The sequence below is a fragment of the Trichomycterus rosablanca genome, chromosome 2 (assembly GCF_030014385.1).
Source record: "Trichomycterus rosablanca isolate fTriRos1 chromosome 2, fTriRos1.hap1, whole genome shotgun sequence".
Lineage (NCBI taxonomy): Eukaryota > Metazoa > Chordata > Actinopteri > Siluriformes > Trichomycteridae > Trichomycterus > Trichomycterus rosablanca.
Window position 1 is genome coordinate 49,690,275 of NC_085989.1, and position 18,089 is coordinate 49,708,363.

The 18,089-nt window shown below is 37.7% G+C and overlaps 1 protein-coding gene across 1 annotated transcript; it reads right to left on the bottom strand.

Moving 5' to 3' along the window:
- Positions 1-1,652: 1,652 nt before the first annotated feature.
- LOC134309261 (uncharacterized) lies at positions 1,653-6,772 on the bottom strand. The gene is made up of 5 exons (XM_062990910.1): positions 6,656-6,772; positions 4,967-5,013; positions 4,448-4,866; positions 4,153-4,275; positions 1,653-2,635 (listed from the first exon to the last, which is right to left on the bottom strand). The coding sequence occupies exons 1-5, from the start codon at positions 6,682-6,684 to the stop codon at positions 2,573-2,575; spliced, it is 681 nt and encodes a 226-aa protein (XP_062846980.1). The 5' UTR covers positions 6,685-6,772; the 3' UTR covers positions 1,653-2,572.
- Positions 6,773-18,089: the final 11,317 nt, after the last annotated feature.

The window sequence follows — 18,089 nt, forward strand, 5'->3', positions numbered from 1 at the left end:
AGAGGGTGATGGCAACTGTCTGATAGATAAATGGATGGATTGATGATTTGATGGATGGATGGATGGAAGGTGGTAGGTAGGGGAAAAGGTAGGTATGTAGATAAGTAGGTAGGTTGGTTGGTTGACAGATAAATAGATAGACAGACAGAGAACTTAACATCAGTTTTTCCCAAAAATATGTCAAAACTTGGACTTAAACTTGACATGCACATGTTTTCATTGTCCATATTTTCACTGAACTTGGTGGTGTTTCTGCATAGAATTAATGTAATATAACATTTTTTAAGGAGGCTCAGGTCCTTCAATGTATGCAGCAAGATGCTACATACTTTTTATCTGTAGTGGAAAGTGCAATTTGTTGTTCTACAGTATCTACTGAGTAAGCAGCATCAGAGCCAAAGACTCCAAGAAGCTGAACAAGCTTATAAGGAAGGTTGGCTCTGTGCTGGGTTTTGCTCTGGAGCCCCTAAAGCTAATTGTTGAGCACAGAATTTTGCACAAGCTGCTCAATATAATGGACAACACCTCACACCCGCTACACGACCTGCTGATTAAACAGCAATGCATTTTTAGTGGAAGGTTCTGCCAACTACGCTGCAACAAGGAGCACAACAGGAAGTCATTTCTGCCCACAGGTGTGGCAACCTATAATAACTCTAACTGGTGCAAGAGAAGAACGCAGAACCTGTAGTACCCACATAAGACAATAAACCTTGGAAATGGAGCTACTTGATTTGCAATTTGCACACGGTACTATTTTTATTTGCACAGCTTTAATTGCACACAATGTCTATAACTGCACCTTTTAAGTCTCAGTTAGTTTTTGTTCTGTTAGATGTCTTATATTCTTGTTTTTTATATATATTTTTTCGATTGTTATAGCTTACTTTTGTTTTACATTAATGTCTTAATTTTTTTTTCCTGTACTACAATGTCATATCGTATGTGATGTTTGTGATAATTGTAAATTGCTGCTGTAACCGCAATTTCCCTTCAGTGATTAATAAAGTAATCAATCAACCAACCAATCAATGTAAGGCTTTTTTCTGCACAATAGAAGTTGTGTTTCTTAATACAGCGTCAGACTGTATTAAGTGACAGGGGTTTTCAGAAGTACTCTAGAGCTCATGTTTCTATAAAACAGCATGATGGTATCTCAGTCAGTGTCATCTGAAAGCTCAAAGGTCATACACATTCAACAGTGGTTTTCAGCCTTGCCAAAAACAGACTGATATTTCTCCAGATTCCCAAAATCTTTTCAAGATGTTGTGTACAGTAGATGGTGAAAGGCCTAAAATATTTTTAATCTTGCATTAAGAAATGTTGTATTTGATTTAATTGTCAATTTTCTTGCAGTGTTGTGGTGGTGAGTCAAACAAATAAACAAATCAATGCTTGCAAAGACCCAATCATGACTCTCTCACCTGTTTCTAATTTACAGGCTTATTGTAAAACATTTCAAAACACTGTAACTTCAATATTTTTAAGTGTGTTGCAGCCATCAAATTCTAAATGTATTTATGTTTAAAAAAATACATTTAAGTCAGTCAAAAAAAGAAAATATTTTCACTGCATTTACATAATATCCAATCTTTTCTAAACATAAAGTTTGTAGATTCTGTGTTTTAATAGATAAAAGAAAAACAAGCCCAGAGAGTAATTACAGTTGTAATTTCAAAAACAAATGCACATTCGAGAGTTCAGTGGTGCAAAAGGCACAGGCAGTAATTTACATAAATTTTAAATATAAGGTAAATAATAAGATGATTTATCCTAAACCCTACACTTTAAAAGTGGGCGAGCACATTGTGGTAAAGAAAACTTTGTAGACATGTTTGCTTTATCCATACACTGAGAGGGTCTGGTGTCTCTGGTATGTTGTGGGATTTAACATGGTTTGTGTTTATTGAACACTGTATTCACTCACCAGCCTCTTTCTTATGAACCTTTATGTACATATACAGCTCAACCTAAACACTTGTGCAAATGTGGAGTACCCATGAAGCTGTGTTGTGGGGTTTGATGACTACTTGCCCTCCTAGAGCTCGTGAACACAGGATGATCTAATTTTACATTATTTATAAGCAGATTTTACAATTTACATCATTTTCTTTATGAAGTAAACAAATACAGTAAAGACCATCAGAATAACTTCCTAAAAAATGTTTAACTATTAATCTATACAAATTGATCTTAATTGCTCAGTTAATTACTGAACTTTGAGGAACGAGTTTCTTCATAGAACAGTCATGTTATGTCCCTTACCTCATGACAAAGTAAAACTGTACAGAGGGAATTTACTACGAATAAATCTGGAATATTCCCTTCACAATTGTACATTTAATTCCTCATTGTGTTTATACTGATTTTATAGAAAAACAGAGAAAACAAATAATCACTATCCAGAAGTAAACGGTACAATAATTGCTGGTGTTCACATGAATTTTGTAGGTCTTCTGTATTATATACACGTTCCAGAAAGTGTGAAGTTTCAGCTACAGTTTACACACTCCAGTATCTATGGTTGAACAGTAAGAGAAACATTACACAAAAACTTGATTCTTGTGCTTCTTTAAAAAACAGGAACTGGTTCAACTTCTTTTGCTGCTCCCCCCATTTGAGCAGGATCATGTAGCTGTAGCAAAACAAACACAGAAGAACAAAACAATTGGCTTTATTTGTCACATGTACAACAACCCCAAATCAGAAATTGAAACATTCAATTGAACATACAATTGAAAAGTTGGGACAGTATGGAAAATGGAAATAAAATAAAAATACAGAGTTTCCTACACTGACTTTGACTTTTATTTGATGTCAGACAGGATGAAGCTGAGATATTTCATGTTTTATCTGCTCAACTTCATTTCATTTATTAATAAACATCCAATCCTGCATTTCAGGCCTGCAACACATTCCAAAAAAAGTTGGGACAGTAAAGCATTTACCACTTTGTAATGCTGTCGTTTCTTTTCACCACACTTAAAAGAGGTGAGACCAAGTGATTTAGTGTTTCAGCTTTTATTTTGTCTCGTTCTTCCTGCAAACACGTCTTAAGATGTGTAACAGTTTGGGGTCGTCGTCGTCATATTTTTCACTTCAAAATTCTCCTCATTCTCTATTGGGGGACAGGTCAGGACTGCAGGCAGGTCAGTCCAGTACCCGTACCCTCTTCTTTCTCAGCCATGTCTTTGTAATGTGTGCAGCAAGTGGTTTTGTATCGTCTTGTTGAAAAGTGCATGACCATTCCTGGAAAAGGACCCCATACCATTACAGATCCTGGCACTGACACAACCTCATACCATTGGACTTGTTGCTGATAACAGTCTGAATGGTCCTTTTTGTTTTTGGTCCAGAGCACACAGCGTCCATCTCTTCCTAAAAAGATCTGAAATACTGATTTGTCTGACAACAAAACAAATTTCCACTATATGATGGTCCATCCCAGGTGCCTCTGAGACCAGAGAACTTGACTTTGCTTCTGAACATGGTTAACATATGACTTGTATAGAAAAGTTTTAAGTGTTTTTGTGAATGTATCTCTGTATTGTAGTGCTTGGTAAAGGATTGCCAATGTAATCCCTGTCCATGTGGTTCTATTAGCTATCAATGAATGAATGTTCTTAATGTAGTGCCGCCTGAGGGATCTGAAATCACAAGTGTTCAGCTTAGACCTGCATCCTTGTCCTAGACGTACTGAAAATTCTTTACGTTCCTTGCATTGTTTAATGATTACATGCACTGAGTAATGCATCAGGACGTTGTCCTCCTAAAACAAGCGTTTTTAGTTTTTTTGTTTAGATTTAGAAATGTATGAGTGTTTCTAACATTTGGTTCCATCTGAAAGCAGGTTAAAGCTAAATGCTGCTCCATTGTGTTTAGTGTTCAGCTCGGCAGCTTGCTTAGTCTAAACCCTAGTGTTTATTTTAGTCCCTTGTCTCTTTTGATGTTCCCTGACATTTTGTACAATCTAAGAGCAGTATAAAAGCTAAACGCCTGCTTAGTTTAGTTTAGCTCAGTGTTTAGCTCAGGCATAGCATTAAATTTGTAAGAACCAGTTAGTGTTAACCTGAGATAGATACTTTATTCTTTTCAATGGAAGTTTTTGAGATTAACCTGTTTTCTCTTAGTGAAAGAGTTAACAACACGTACATGTTCTGGCTCCATGATCCTCTTCAGACTCTCTAGGTAGGAAGGCTCTTCTTTCTTTAAAAATTCCTTGTGTTCCTTCATCATCTGACTTGTTTCTTTCAGTTTATCCCAGTCGTCACCTGTCTATAAATGAAACATGATATCTTTTTAAAATGTGATAAAAGCAGCACATTTTTACTATGCTTTAGTATTTTATCAAAATAATTGTTTTAGTCATATTTACTTATTAGGTAACTGATAGATTCATGTGCTAAGAAAACTGTAACCTTATTTGTTTTATTTGTTTCCTACTCACCATTTTTTCAAAGCTTTGGCCTCTGTAGAATTGATCAGTGCCTGGAAACTGAAGCCCATTTTCAAAGAGCTCATTCAGGTTGTTGGCCACCACATGTAGCTTCTGTTCTTCATAGCCGAACACTTGACCGTCCTCACACACCATCAACACCAGTTTATCATCAGAGCTGTCACAGGGAAAATCTTCCAGAACACCAAAAACCTTCATCTTCATTTCATCTGGTAGGTAGAACTGCTCCCACTCTTCTAACATGTCGGGATACTGTTTGAATGATGTATCTTCAAAAGACTTCACTCTAAATCTGTACTTCTCCTGCTTAGCTGGTGTCTTGTCTTTTTGTCTTGTTTTTAACTCAATCTGTGAATCACAATGCTTTTGGACGACATCACTGATCTTCTCTAAATATTTACTTTTCCCATCTGAACAAGAAAATCATTATTAAACAACATTTAATCCTGGCTGTTTAAAAAATAAATCAATTTTTCAAGCATAAATCATTTTTGTGTTTACAAAAGTTACCTTTAAGATCAGGCTGAAGAAAATCCTCCTTAATGTGTTTTTGCTTGCTACATGATGAAGAGACAAAAGAAACAATGTAAATCAAGTTTCTCTCTTCGTACTATGATTTCCCCCTTCCTCCCAAAACATGTAGAAAATGGATTAGCCGTTATGTATTGCTTTTATGTGTAAGTAAGTGACTGAATGTCTGAGTTTGTGATGCTCTATGAAGGACTGCTGCCATGTCCATAGTGTATTATTAGACTCCTGCTGAGGAAGAGTCAAACACTTATTATAAAACTAATAGTTCCGGTCTTAAAATCTGATTGGCTGAGCTGTTTGAAGCCGTTGTAAAATCCCAGATAAACGCACACCTATGACCACCTCACATCATTCCATATTAATACGCCACTGAAAAGAAAAAGTACAAACTTGGTTGAACACTATTTTAAGTCATGTACTATACATGGAAATGTCCAGATTAATATAAACAGTAATCCTAATCATTAAGCGGGTGTTTCGTCCAAGAAGTAGTGTAATAGTGTTTGTGGAGGAATGTTTATTGGGAATGTTATGTTCACCCTCATGTTGCCTAACAACACTTAACAGACTACCTGATTTCGCGGAAGAATGCTTTTTGTAAGTGTTTCTGTAAATAAAAACATTTATAAATTGAACATTGTTGTATTTTATTAGATTTGATGTTGACCGCCGTTTTATAAAAGCAATAAGCCACTCGAGACCATGTGTTACTGCTATGATTTTATCACAGGGAAAGGCGTTTTAGGCCAAAACATCCTTTCCTGTGATAAAATTGCAGTAACACACAGCTTATTGCTTTAACGAACACTTAATGTTCTAAAATAATGACCTAGGAGCACCACACGTCTCTCAGTTATTGTTGATCATAGCCTCTCTACACCTGCTGAAACAACAAACCTGTGGTCCAAAAGGAAAATACGCTCCGCTCATTTTTAATTATGAGGTCAATTTCAAGGCAAATAGGTTTAAGTCTAGTAATGAGTTAAAAAATAAGGATTGTCAACAGGTGTTTGTAATTTCAATTTGATATAAAAACAAAGCCGGGTCAAAGTTGGGCAGAGGATCAGTTTGTTAATTAATGTATGAGAAAATGATCAGAATGTTTAAATACAATGTTTATCAAAAACTGTTAAAAGTGATTTACATATTTCTACCTCTACAGTGCATAATATCATTAAATGAATTAAGGACTCTGGAAGAAAATTCACTGTGCAAAAGACACTCGTGATTGTTTTGGTTGTCCTGGGTCATTGTTTTATCACATTTAAGCAACGTTAGGCTTTTTTTCTTATAATAAAAATGGGTGGAAAAGTTTAACTTGTAAATTATTATTGTTCTTTTGGACCACAGGTTGGTCATTTCAGCAATAGAGAGAACTTATTACCAGTATCACATGAGACAAGTCTGGTGTTCCTAGGTCCTTGTTTTAGTACATTAAACCACAGTTAGCCTTCTTAAGTTAAGCGTTTTAGACTATTCCATTTGCTGAATCACCTCGACCTAGACCAGGATAAAGTAGTTAGTGTAAATGAATGGATGAATACATTTCAGGTGAAAATATTTAAAGAAGGCGAAAAATCTAAAAGGTTTAATAACTGAAGGAACATTTAACATTTACATTTTTCAGCAAATGCCTGGCAGATTATAATATAAATAAAACAAACTCACGTTTGTATGCATGTAACTGCAGTAGCCATTGTTAATAAACAACGTCCAAATACACCTTTCTGAATCTGATTTCTGATCTCTTTCTCTGGATCTGACCTGGTGAAGTTAAACGCTGCATGTGTTTCTAACTGCGCATATAAACACTGTTAACGAGCATGCGCACAACGAGCTTACAGGGCGGTGCTACAGTTTGAGAAGGATATTTAAAGGTACTTTTCAGATAAAACTTGAAGTTTGTCTTTATATACACACAACTCTACACTTTTACACTGTTTTGTGACTACAAGTGCTACCGAGAAGTTTCTATGTGGAGGTGCTGCCACCTATCAGACACAAACACATCATGCATCTGGGTTTATAGATAGAAATGGAGTGGAGCAGTGGTTCTCGAACAGGGGGGTTCAGTGAGCCTAAAAGGGGGTTCCAATGCATTTAACTGAGAGTGAAAAATATTAATCACACGTAATGGGTCTGGAAAATCAATAAGCTATTAGCAGATCTCATGTGATGTCACTAGATCTATTTAAAACGAGTGGAAGTGATAGCTCAGTGGTTAAGGTACTGGACTAGTAAACAGAAGGTTGCCGGTTCAAGCCTCACCATCACCAAGTTGCCACTGTTGGGTCCCTGAGCAAGGCCCTTAACCCTCAATTGCTCATTGTGTGTAAGTCGCTTTGAATAAAAGCATCTGCTAAATGCTGAAAATGTAATGTAAATGTAAAACTATCTATATAACTACCTATATAACCTACAAGCAAAAAAGCAAAGGTCAATGAACAGATTGTGATTCAGGTGTTGATGCAGATCATGATAAAGTAGACCCAGGTGAGGAAGCTCCTACCACCAGTTCACCCGACATAAACCCACTACATCAACCAAAATCAGAAAATATCAAGATATTTACATTCATCATGTTTCCAATGAGCAAGAACTCTTTTGTCATTCTTGCTGAAAGAATAAGAATAATTTCATAACTGTGTCAATGGGGTCCCAGACACATTTCATGAACACATGGGGGCCTACGCGAAAAAAAAGTTTAAAACAACCTCTATTTATCTATTTATTTATTTATACCTTTTATCTCCCAAGGGAATTTTCCACCATAGTAATCAGCGCTGTTTACATACCCCCCGACGCAGACGTAAAGGCAGCCCTAAACACCCTCTATGTTTCAATTAATGACTGGCAAACCACCTATCCTGAGGCAGTATTTATTGTTGCTGGAGATTTTAACCAAGCAAATATGCGGAAAGTTCTCCCTCACTTTTACCAACATGTGGACTTTGGGACAAGAGGTGACAATCTATTGGACCATGTTTACACTAACATCAAGGGAGCATTCAAAGCATCCCCATGTCCCCACCTTGGCTCTTCTGATCACATAACTGTGATGTTAACACCATCATACAGACCCTTGCTCACCAGAACTAAACCTTCCACAAAACAGGTTAGGATCTGGCCTGAGGGAGCCACAACAGCCTTGCAGGACTGCTTTGACTGCACTGACTGGTCTGTTTTTAAAGATGCGGCCACCAAGGACCAAATCACAGATATCAATGAGTATGCTGAAGTAGTCTCAGATTACATACAAAAATGCATGGACGACGTCAGTGTCACAAAAAACATCACTGTCCGGTCAAACGAAAAACCATGGATGACTACTGAGGTTCGGGCTTTGCTGAAAAAAAGAAACTCAGCTTTTAAATCTGGCACTACTGCCCTCAGATCTACCAGGGCGAATCTGAACAAGGCCATCAGAACGGCAAAAAGAGCCCATGGGCAAAGAATTCAAGGACACTTTCAGGACCACAGAGACACAAAGAGCATGTGGCGGGGAATCCAGTCTGTCACAGACTACAAGTCTACTCCTCAAACCTGGGATGACAGCACTGACTTTCTAAACAACCTCAATAACTTTTTCAGTAGGTTCGAGGCTCTTAACAATACACCTGCAGTAAAAGTCACACCGCATCCTGACGACCCGGTGTTAATTCTGGACCCATCGGAAGTCCGCCGAACCCTGAGGAATATAAATCCTCGAAAAGCTGCAGGTCCTGACAAGATACCTGGTGGTATGCTCAAGAGATGTGCGGATCAACTGACTCTTGTCCTAACGGACATATTTAACATCTCCCTGAGTCAAGCTGTTGTTCCATCATGTTTCAAAACCTCAGCTATTATCCCAGTTCCAAAAAAATCCACAGTAACTAGTCTAAATGACTTTCGACCAGTAGCACTCACCCCCATAATAATGAAGTGTTTTGAAAGACTAGTCAAGAACCATATAACATCTGTCCTACCTCCATCACTTGATCCTTTTCAGTTTGCCTACCGCCCTTGCCAGTCTACTGATGATGCAATTTCAACTGCTCTTCATCTAAGCCTGGAGCACCTGGAGAAAAGGAACTCACATGTACGGATGCTGTTTGTCGACTTCAGTTCGACTTTTAACACAATAATCCCCCAGCATCTGGCCAGCAAACTGGGCACACTGGGACTAAACACCACACTGTGCAATTGGATTCTGGATTTTCTCACAGACAGGCCTCAGTTTGTGCATGTAGGCAACAACACATCAACCACGGTCTCACTGTCTACAGGATCTCCACAAGGATGTGTGCTGAGCCCTCTACTGTTTACTCTGATGACCCATGACTGTCGTGCTAAGTCCAACACAAATCACATAATAAAGTATGCAGATGACACAACAGTTGTGGGACTCATTCTGGACAACAACGAGACTGCTTACAGAGAGGAGGTGAGACTCTTTGTGGAATTGTGCGGAAATAACAACCTGGTCCTGAATGTTGATAAAACCAAAGAGATGGTGATTGATTTCAGGAAAAAACAGCCCATTCACACCCCGACCTACATCAATGGCACGCCGGTAGAAATTGTCCAGAACACGAAGTTCTTAGGGGTTCACGTTACGGACAACCTGACCTGGTCCTTGCACACCTCCTCTCTGGTCAAAAAGGCTCACCAGCGTTTGCATTTCTTACGCCGATTAAGGAGGGCCCATCTCAGTCCACCCATCCTCACCACTTTCTACAGGGGCACAATAGAGAGTGTTTTAACCAGCAGCATCTCTCTCTGGTATGAGAGTTGTAACAGCTCAGAAAAAAAGGCCCTCAAGAGAGTGGTTAGGTCAGCAGAAAAGACCATAGGAGCCAGACTTCCACCTATTGAGGATCTGGCTCTAAAGCACCTCTCGTCAAAAGCCAGGAGCATCATTAGTGACTCCACTCACCCGTCACAGACTGTTCACCCTTCTGCCCTCGGGTAAAAGGTACAGTAGTCTACGCTGCAACACGGACCGCTTCAGAAGTAGTTTCTACCCAACTGCCATCAGACTTCTGAACAGAACAAATTAACCCAAATCTGATAAATATTTTCATCTACGGGTATAACGTGTGCAATATCATTATATCTTAACAAGCAGTAACAAATGTGCAATAACAAAATGTGCAATAATTATAATTATCATTATGTGCAACCACTGTGAAATTTTTCTGCATGTGCAATACTTTAACTACAATGTGCAATTTTTGTAAATGCCAGTATTATTATTATTATTACTATTATTTAACTTTACTATTCTATTACTATTCTATACATATTTCTTATTCTTTAAACCTGTGGTGTTTTTAATGTGAACTAATGCACGTAATCTCGTTTTTTCTGTACACTTCGGTGTTCAGTAAAATGACAATAAAGTAAATCTTGAATCTTGAATCTATTTAACCATGCAGGCAAGTTATTTAGAACAGCTTCTTATTTACAATGGCGGCCTGGCATACTACTTTATCTATTTCCTTGGTTAGGGGTCGCCGGCGGATCGTGATCCGCATTATTAATTTGGCACAGTTTTTATGCCGGATGCCCTTCCTGACACGACCCTCCCTATTTATCTGGGCTTGGGACCGGCACTACAGTGCACTGGTTTATGCATCCTAGCGGCTGGTACCTATAGGACAATTCAGTGTCTCCAGTTAGCCTGGCTGCATGTTTTTGGACTGTGGGAGGAAACCGGAGCACCAGGAGGAAACCCATGCAGACACGGGGAGAACATGCAAACTCCACACAGAAAGGACCCGAACTGCCCAGTGGTGTACAGTAATGAAGTAATAATACTTCGTTACAGTACTTAAGTAGTTTTTTGAAGTATTTGTACTTTACTGGAGTATAAAAATTTTCGGCAACTTTCACTTTTACTCCACTACATTTTCTAAAGAAATTGTGTACTTTTACACCGTTACATTCGCTGTATGTAAATTCGTTACTCGTTACTACAGAATGAAGGTAAATGATGTGAGATGTGTGACGGACTGCACGCTGGTTTGGTGAAAGTTAGACGGTGGTTAAACACATTAATGCGCATGTGCAAACGTTCTCTAAAAGCTGTCGGAGTTTTCTAAAAGTGCGTCGTTCACCCAAAGACCCGCAAATATGGAGATTTCAGAATCTCCCCGTCCAACACTGATGTAAGTTAACAATGATTAACAAAGTAAAGCTGCAGCATCAGCGGTTTTTTTTATATTATTAGCATTAACATTGTTCAGATATCTACCTACCATTTTTACCGATTACATTCGAACCACAAATAAAACGTTTCATAAATCATTACATTTGTTTGGAATTCATTGACTGCAAAACTCATGAAGACACGTCCATAAGTTTTAAAAACTCACCTGCGGACAGATATTTCCTCAGATAACTTCTGTATTAGACCAGAGGAGAGATTCATGGTGCTGAGGAACATGCAGCACGTCTTTAACCCTTTAATCATCTCAACAAGAACTCATAAACTTATCCAACTTATTATTAATGATTTTTCAGCTGTTGGCTTCAAGTTAGAAATGGTGTTTTCTTAAAGTAAGAACACCAATATTTTTTTAGTTTAACACATGCCATTCAGTGAGTAGATACGGCCCCAAAGAATATTATTTAAATACAGATTATTTTACTCAAATATTTTTTGATTTAAATTAATGGTTGAACAATCATTAAAGGGATAAAAGTGCCACACGTTTTGTTAAACTCTCGAGTTTTGCTTTAAATTAATTATGCCAAAATTATTTTTTTGCTATTGAAATATACTACCCAAATAAAAAAAATGGGACAGTATAGAAAATGCAAATAAAATAGATACAGTGTTTCTTACATTTACATCGACTCATATTCTAAAAACGTTGGAACAGGAACATTTAGGGCTAGTAATAAGTTAAAAAAAACAACTAAATAATATCATGATTTCAAACAGGTGATGTCAACAGTTGATTATGATCATGAATTGGCACAAATCATGTTTAGATGAAAGGAGGAAAACAGGTTAATTGTTAAGGTGGTTTACAGGTTTAAAAGAACAATCTTTATATTTAAAATGACCGCTTCCATTTATACTAACAGCATTTACTTTTACTTCTACTTTTAATACTTAAGTACATTTAATATCAAATTACTTTTGATACTTAAGTACATTAAACATCAGATACTTTTAGACTTTTACTCAAGTAATATTCTAAACAGTGACTTTTACTTCTATCAAAGTAAATTTCTGTTAAGATACTTGTACTTTTACTCAAGTATGGCCTTCCAGTACTTTATACACCACTCTTGTTTATGCAGATGTGGCAACTGAAGAAGTTATAAAACTGTCTTCTCAACTAAATGCAATGATTTGACCTGATTGATGCTAGACACTTTGTGGTATCGAATTGCAATAAAGTACTATTTTACATTCAGTTAGGATTCATTTCTGATAAAGCAACTTCATGTAAAGCATGTCATTTATTTAGTAGGTATGGAAGTACTTCATGTCCCCAAAATGGTTAATAGGGCTGCATATGGCTGCTTCCACAGTACTTAACACTGTACTGTCTGAGGGTTGGTGGAACCCGTGCACAGTTTTGATTTTGATTCATTTACATTTTTTATCTCATCTTGCTGAATGCTAGTGTCATCATTTATTTTCTCTTATCAAAAACTCTAAAGATGTTTCTGACCAAACATAAAATGGACTCCTTGCACTCAAGGCTGTGACGATTTCCGTTTTCAAATAGTGCGGCTTGATCGTTTCCAGTTGTATTGTTTACATTCATCGGAATACGCAAAACCTTCGTGAGATTAAAATGAGTGTCTGATGTAAAGTTTTTAAATCGGAACATTTCCAGAAACAGCTCAATAAATATTCAGAGCACTGTTGTGTGCCTCTTTGCTCAGCGTCGGCGAAGTTTAATGGAAGTTTTCATAGCTTCCCAGCTCAGAGTGAACTCAGGAGGCAGTGGCTAATAAATATCCATCAGGACCACTTTACTATTTCGCCTCATACGAAGGTCTATAGCAGACATTTCTTACCAGACTACTTGGTTGAACCAAAAATTCCAGAAAATCGGAGAAGATTGACGAAGGGTGCAGTACCATTGCTTTTTGAATGGAACGGCTACAGCACTCGGCTAATTAATTTCCCTTTCCCATACAGTAAACATTAGCCAGTTATTCACAGTGGCATGCCTGTTGTCAAACTATCAAAACAAAGCACTAGTTAAGGTATGGGTTAAATAAAAATAAAGCAGTAGTTATCAACTCCAGTCCTAGGGACCCCATGCCCTCTGTAGTTTATACTGTTGTATTTCTCAACACTTTAAATTCAGCTCCTGGTTTAATTAAGCAAACATGTAAATAATTTGCATTACACACCAGTTCTTTACATAAAAACACAATGCACTGTTTCACAAAAACACAAACACTCTTTTATTAAGTAAACATAGGATTTAATTTTGTTTGTCTTATTAGGATTTTAATATCATGTTTTACACTGTGGTTACATTCATGACAGGAACGGTAGTTACTCATTACACAAGATTCATCAGTTCACAAGGTTATATTGAAAAGTTACAGACAATTTTATATCTCCAGTTCACCTCACTTGCATGTCTTTGGACTGTGGGAGGAAACCGGAGCACCCGGAGGAAACCCACACAGACACGGGGAGAACATGCAAACTCCACACAGAAAGGACCCGGACCGCCCCACCTAGGGATCGAACCCAGGACATTCTTGCTGTGAGGCGACAGCGCTACCCACTTAGCCACCGTGACACCCTATAATTTAATAAGTATACAGAATATTCAATATTTACATTTTCTCATTTCTGTCCACAAATTATGTATTTATTAAACTGTACAAGAGCACATTTAGACACACCAGGTTCTGTAAATATTTTGTATATTAAAACATTAAGTCTAAACAAATTCTGTTTCCATTATTTTTTATTATTTATTATTATTATTTATTATTTATCCATTATTTGTTACTCTAGGCTTGCGGAGCAGATGCCAGTCAGCCCAAGAACTCTGCTCCCGAGTTGACACCTCAATTTTGTGAGCCATATCAAAAAGCTCCTGTTCAGTGCACACAAAAGCACAGGTGGGTGCATCAAGGTGGTGGTCTTTCAGAGGCAGAAGTGGGGTTGATGGAGGATGCAGCGTGATGTGTCGTAATTGTAAAACTGGCTGCCGATATGACAGAACACTGCCCTCCTGCACCATACCAAATGCACACTGCACAGCTGGCTTGTTGAGTTCCATGCCCATGGTGGTCACCAGCGGCTTGTCTTCAAGGCTGAATTTTTCATAAGCCTCTGCCACTCTAAACATGCATGGATCCGGTAAAGGGCCCACCATGCCCCTGTAGAGTCCACTCCTACAAATTTAAGTACAGACAATACCCCAAACTATAAGCATTCAGGATAATAATAAATTAAAGTTAATTATAACTATTTATACATTTCAGGTGTGGTAGAGCAGGTAAATTGTACAACTGCAGGTCTAATGAGCAGATTTGTAAAGTAATGAATCACCTACCTAACTACGCCTTGAGACTTTCGATTTGGCACAGGTTTTGTGATCATGCTGTTGATTGGTCCTGGCTTTACACCCTAATAAGAGAGACAAATATTGTTGTAATGTAGTTCAGACAGTGCATTAAATTAGAATGCTTATCAAGTGTGATTATTATAAACTTACAATTGTCCGAGGTTGGTGTCAGCGCTGTTCAGTTTCAGTACAGCTGTCTACAGGAGGAACTACTGGCACACTGAGCTGAGAGAAATGTGCAGTTTGAAAAAGCAAAGCCACTATGTGGTTGCAGAGGGCAGTGCCTGCAACACATGAACAGCATGTGTGTGTCAGCACAACAGGAGATGAATCACGTAGCCCGATCTGTAAGGCGGTAAGCAAAATTAGTAATGACTTTGTTTAATTCAGGGGTTCCTATACCATACTATGTCAACAGCTTTTTCCAATTTTAGAACAAGACAGTTATATAAGAAGTGAACATTAACTTTATTTAATGCTGTGGACACAGGAGTGAAGTCTGAAACCCCTGGTTTAGCCCTACACTTCCTCCCTACTCGTAAACTGTGCGCTGACTCGTTCTTCTTCATGGATCTGTCACTCTCACACTGACCTCCCCTGACAGCCTGTCCCTATTTGACACTGAATAAAAGTAACATACAAATTAACTGTGCAGTTAGTACATTAGATAGCTAGATACCTCATGGTTAGTAAACAAATTAGCAACGTTTTCATGCTGTTAAGCTGTGTTAGCAATACTGACCATTATAGCATAACAGGGTGAAAAAAGACATAAAACTTAATAATTTTAATGGAAAACATGCCTAGAAGTAAATATCATGAACAACAGCCAAGTTGCAGTTTCAACATAAGACTTCCACTTGTCAACAGGACAAACTAACCCAGCTAACAGTAATGTAGTTACCCTTGCTAACGCTAGCTAACTAGCTTCTTTCCGTACATCGCGGGCTAACCTAAAATATAAGATAAGCATTTCCTTACCTTCGTAGTTTTGGACGTATGATGAGGCATACAATTTAAAGCCTTTCTTCAGCTTGCTAGAGGGGGCTTTACTGGTCTTCTTACATATCCGATGAACGTCCTTAACGTTCATTTTTGGAAGCTCTTGTAAACACCGACTGAAAAATACCGCCATTGCGAATGTAGTGGAAAACCGGAAACTCCAAACCGGAAACGCCGGAGCAGCACTAAAGAAAATGCGGAAGTAGTTGTGCAAAGAGCCCATTAAAGCATGATGTAGATGTACAGGATCACCCACAGTTGTGCCATTCTGAAGTCTGAGACTGTATGGCTTCTGTAGTTGCATCCCTTACAGATGTACTTAGTCCATCTTGTAACCTCGAATGGATACATTTTTCATTCTATATAAAGCTTTATACGTTGTTTTCACCTGTTTACTTGTGGAAACTTCTAAAACTTTATTTTTTATCACTCTCCTTGTGACATTTTTTGCAGGCATCACATTAGAAAATGTAATATATAAATGTAGTATATATTTACAAAATTAACAAAATTCATAAGGCAACAAATATCTTTTATTTAGCACATGTAAAACAGTACATACATTACTGATTTTTTTACTCATTACTGATTTTTGTTTTCATTTGTATTTTATCAGTGTTAATTTAAAATGAATGTTTAAAATGATCTAATATTATGTAATGCATGGATGTGATGAAAATATTTACTTTGAAAGTGAAACAGAAATGTCCAACGATAACAGTGTTATGGTGCCTGATAACATCTCAGACCCACTAATTCTCAACAATGGTGCTCCACAAAGGAACTTACTTTCTCTCCAGCTCTATTTACTTTACAACAATGGTTTTAAATGATGATTTCAAGTCCTTCTGGTGGTTTGGTGTGATGCTAGCAACTTAGAGTTGAACACACACAAAACTGTGTAAAAGATATCTATTTTTGAAGGAAACATGCACCACTTCCTCCCACTCCCACTCCCACTCCCTTCCACTCCCACTTCCTCCCATAAGGAAGCATCTGGGAACCATTATTTAACATGATCACAATACAATATCATTGTTTTTATTTTAAAGGGACTGTTATTTTTCCAGTTTACCTAAATGTGTACATTTGTGCATGTATGCGAGCATATTCAGCTTTACTGTAACATGTTGGCTAATAGAACAGTGTGTGTGATTGATACAAGCTGTAAGAGTTTTTAACAAGACATGGACGTCTAAGTATTTATTTATTTAAGTCAGATGTAAAGCTGTGTGTTTACTTTGTGGTGACTATATTAATTGTGATTGAAATTAAAATCCTTAAACACAACACAGTACTAAACACAGAGAAATACTTGAACTTGTATGGTGCAGAGCATCACATCTGAACTGCAGAAGCAACAAGGATTTTTTTTTTTTTTAATTAAGCTTTTCACATCCAGGACTAGAGCAGTCGAGACCAGCTTTGTGATTTCTAGAAAGAATATCCAACAAGAACAAAGAACTTAAAAACTGAAAACAAAATAGCAATGGAACTTTGTGTAAAGTTTAAAACCTGCACATTGTGTTCAAAACTGTTTTCGTGAAAGTTGATTAAATAGTTACATGATGTTAATGTTTTTACTCTGCCTGAGTCTCATTTTTATTGCCTGATTGAGCAGAATTAAGGTCGGCTTATTGGACCCTCCACAACAGTCCCAGTTTCTCATGTTACCGCTTGCAAAATTTAAACAAGTAGTAATTATTTAATAAAAAAAAGTCATATACAGTGGGGAAAATAAGTATTTGATACACTGCTGATTTTGCAAGTTTTCCCACCTACAAATAATGGAGAGGCCTGTAATTTTTATCGTAGGGACACTTCAACTGTGAGAGACAGAATCTAAAAAAAAATCCAGAAAATCACATTGTATGATTTTTAAATAATTAATTTGCATTTTATTGCATGAAATAAGTATTTGATCACCTACCAACCAACAAGAATTCTGGCTCTCACAGACCTGTTAGTTTTTCTTTAAGAAGCTCCTCCTATTCTGCACTCATTACCTGTATTTATTGCACCTGTTTGAACTTGTAACCTGTATAAAAGACACCTGTCCACACACTCAATCACTCACACTCCAACCTCTTCACATGGCCAAGACCAAAGAGCTGTCTAAGTACACCAGGGACAAAATTGTAGACCTGCACAAGGCTGGGATGGGATACAGGACAATAGCAAGCAGCTTGGTGAGAAGGCAACAACTGTTGGCGCAATTAATTAGAAAATGGAAGAAACCCAAGATTACTGTCAATCTTCCTCGGTCTGCTGCTCCATGCAAGATCTCACCTCGTGGGGTAAGGATGATCATGAGAAAGGTCAGGAATCAGCCCAGAACCACACGGGAGGACCTGGTAAATGACCTGAAGAGAGCTGGGACCACAGTCTCAAAGATTACCGTTAGTAACACACTATGCCGCCATGGATTAAAATCATGCAGGGCACGCAAGGTCCCCCTGCTCATGCCAGCATGTCCAGGCCCGTTTGAAGATCACCAATGACCATCTGGATAATCCAGAGGAGGCATGGGAGAAGGTCATGTGGTACCAAAATAG

Coding starts and splice junctions, on each gene's coding strand:
- LOC134309261 (XM_062990910.1), bottom strand. CDS start 6,684: ATGGCTACTGCAGTTACATGCATACAAAC. Junction 5,014..6,655: donor GCAGTTACATGCATACAAAC/GTGAGTTTGTTT, acceptor TTCATCATGTAG/CAAGCAAAAACACATTAAGG. Junction 2,636..4,152: donor GGATCATGGAGCCAGAACAT/GTACGTGTTGTT, acceptor GTTTTGCTACAG/CTACATGATCCTGCTCAAAT.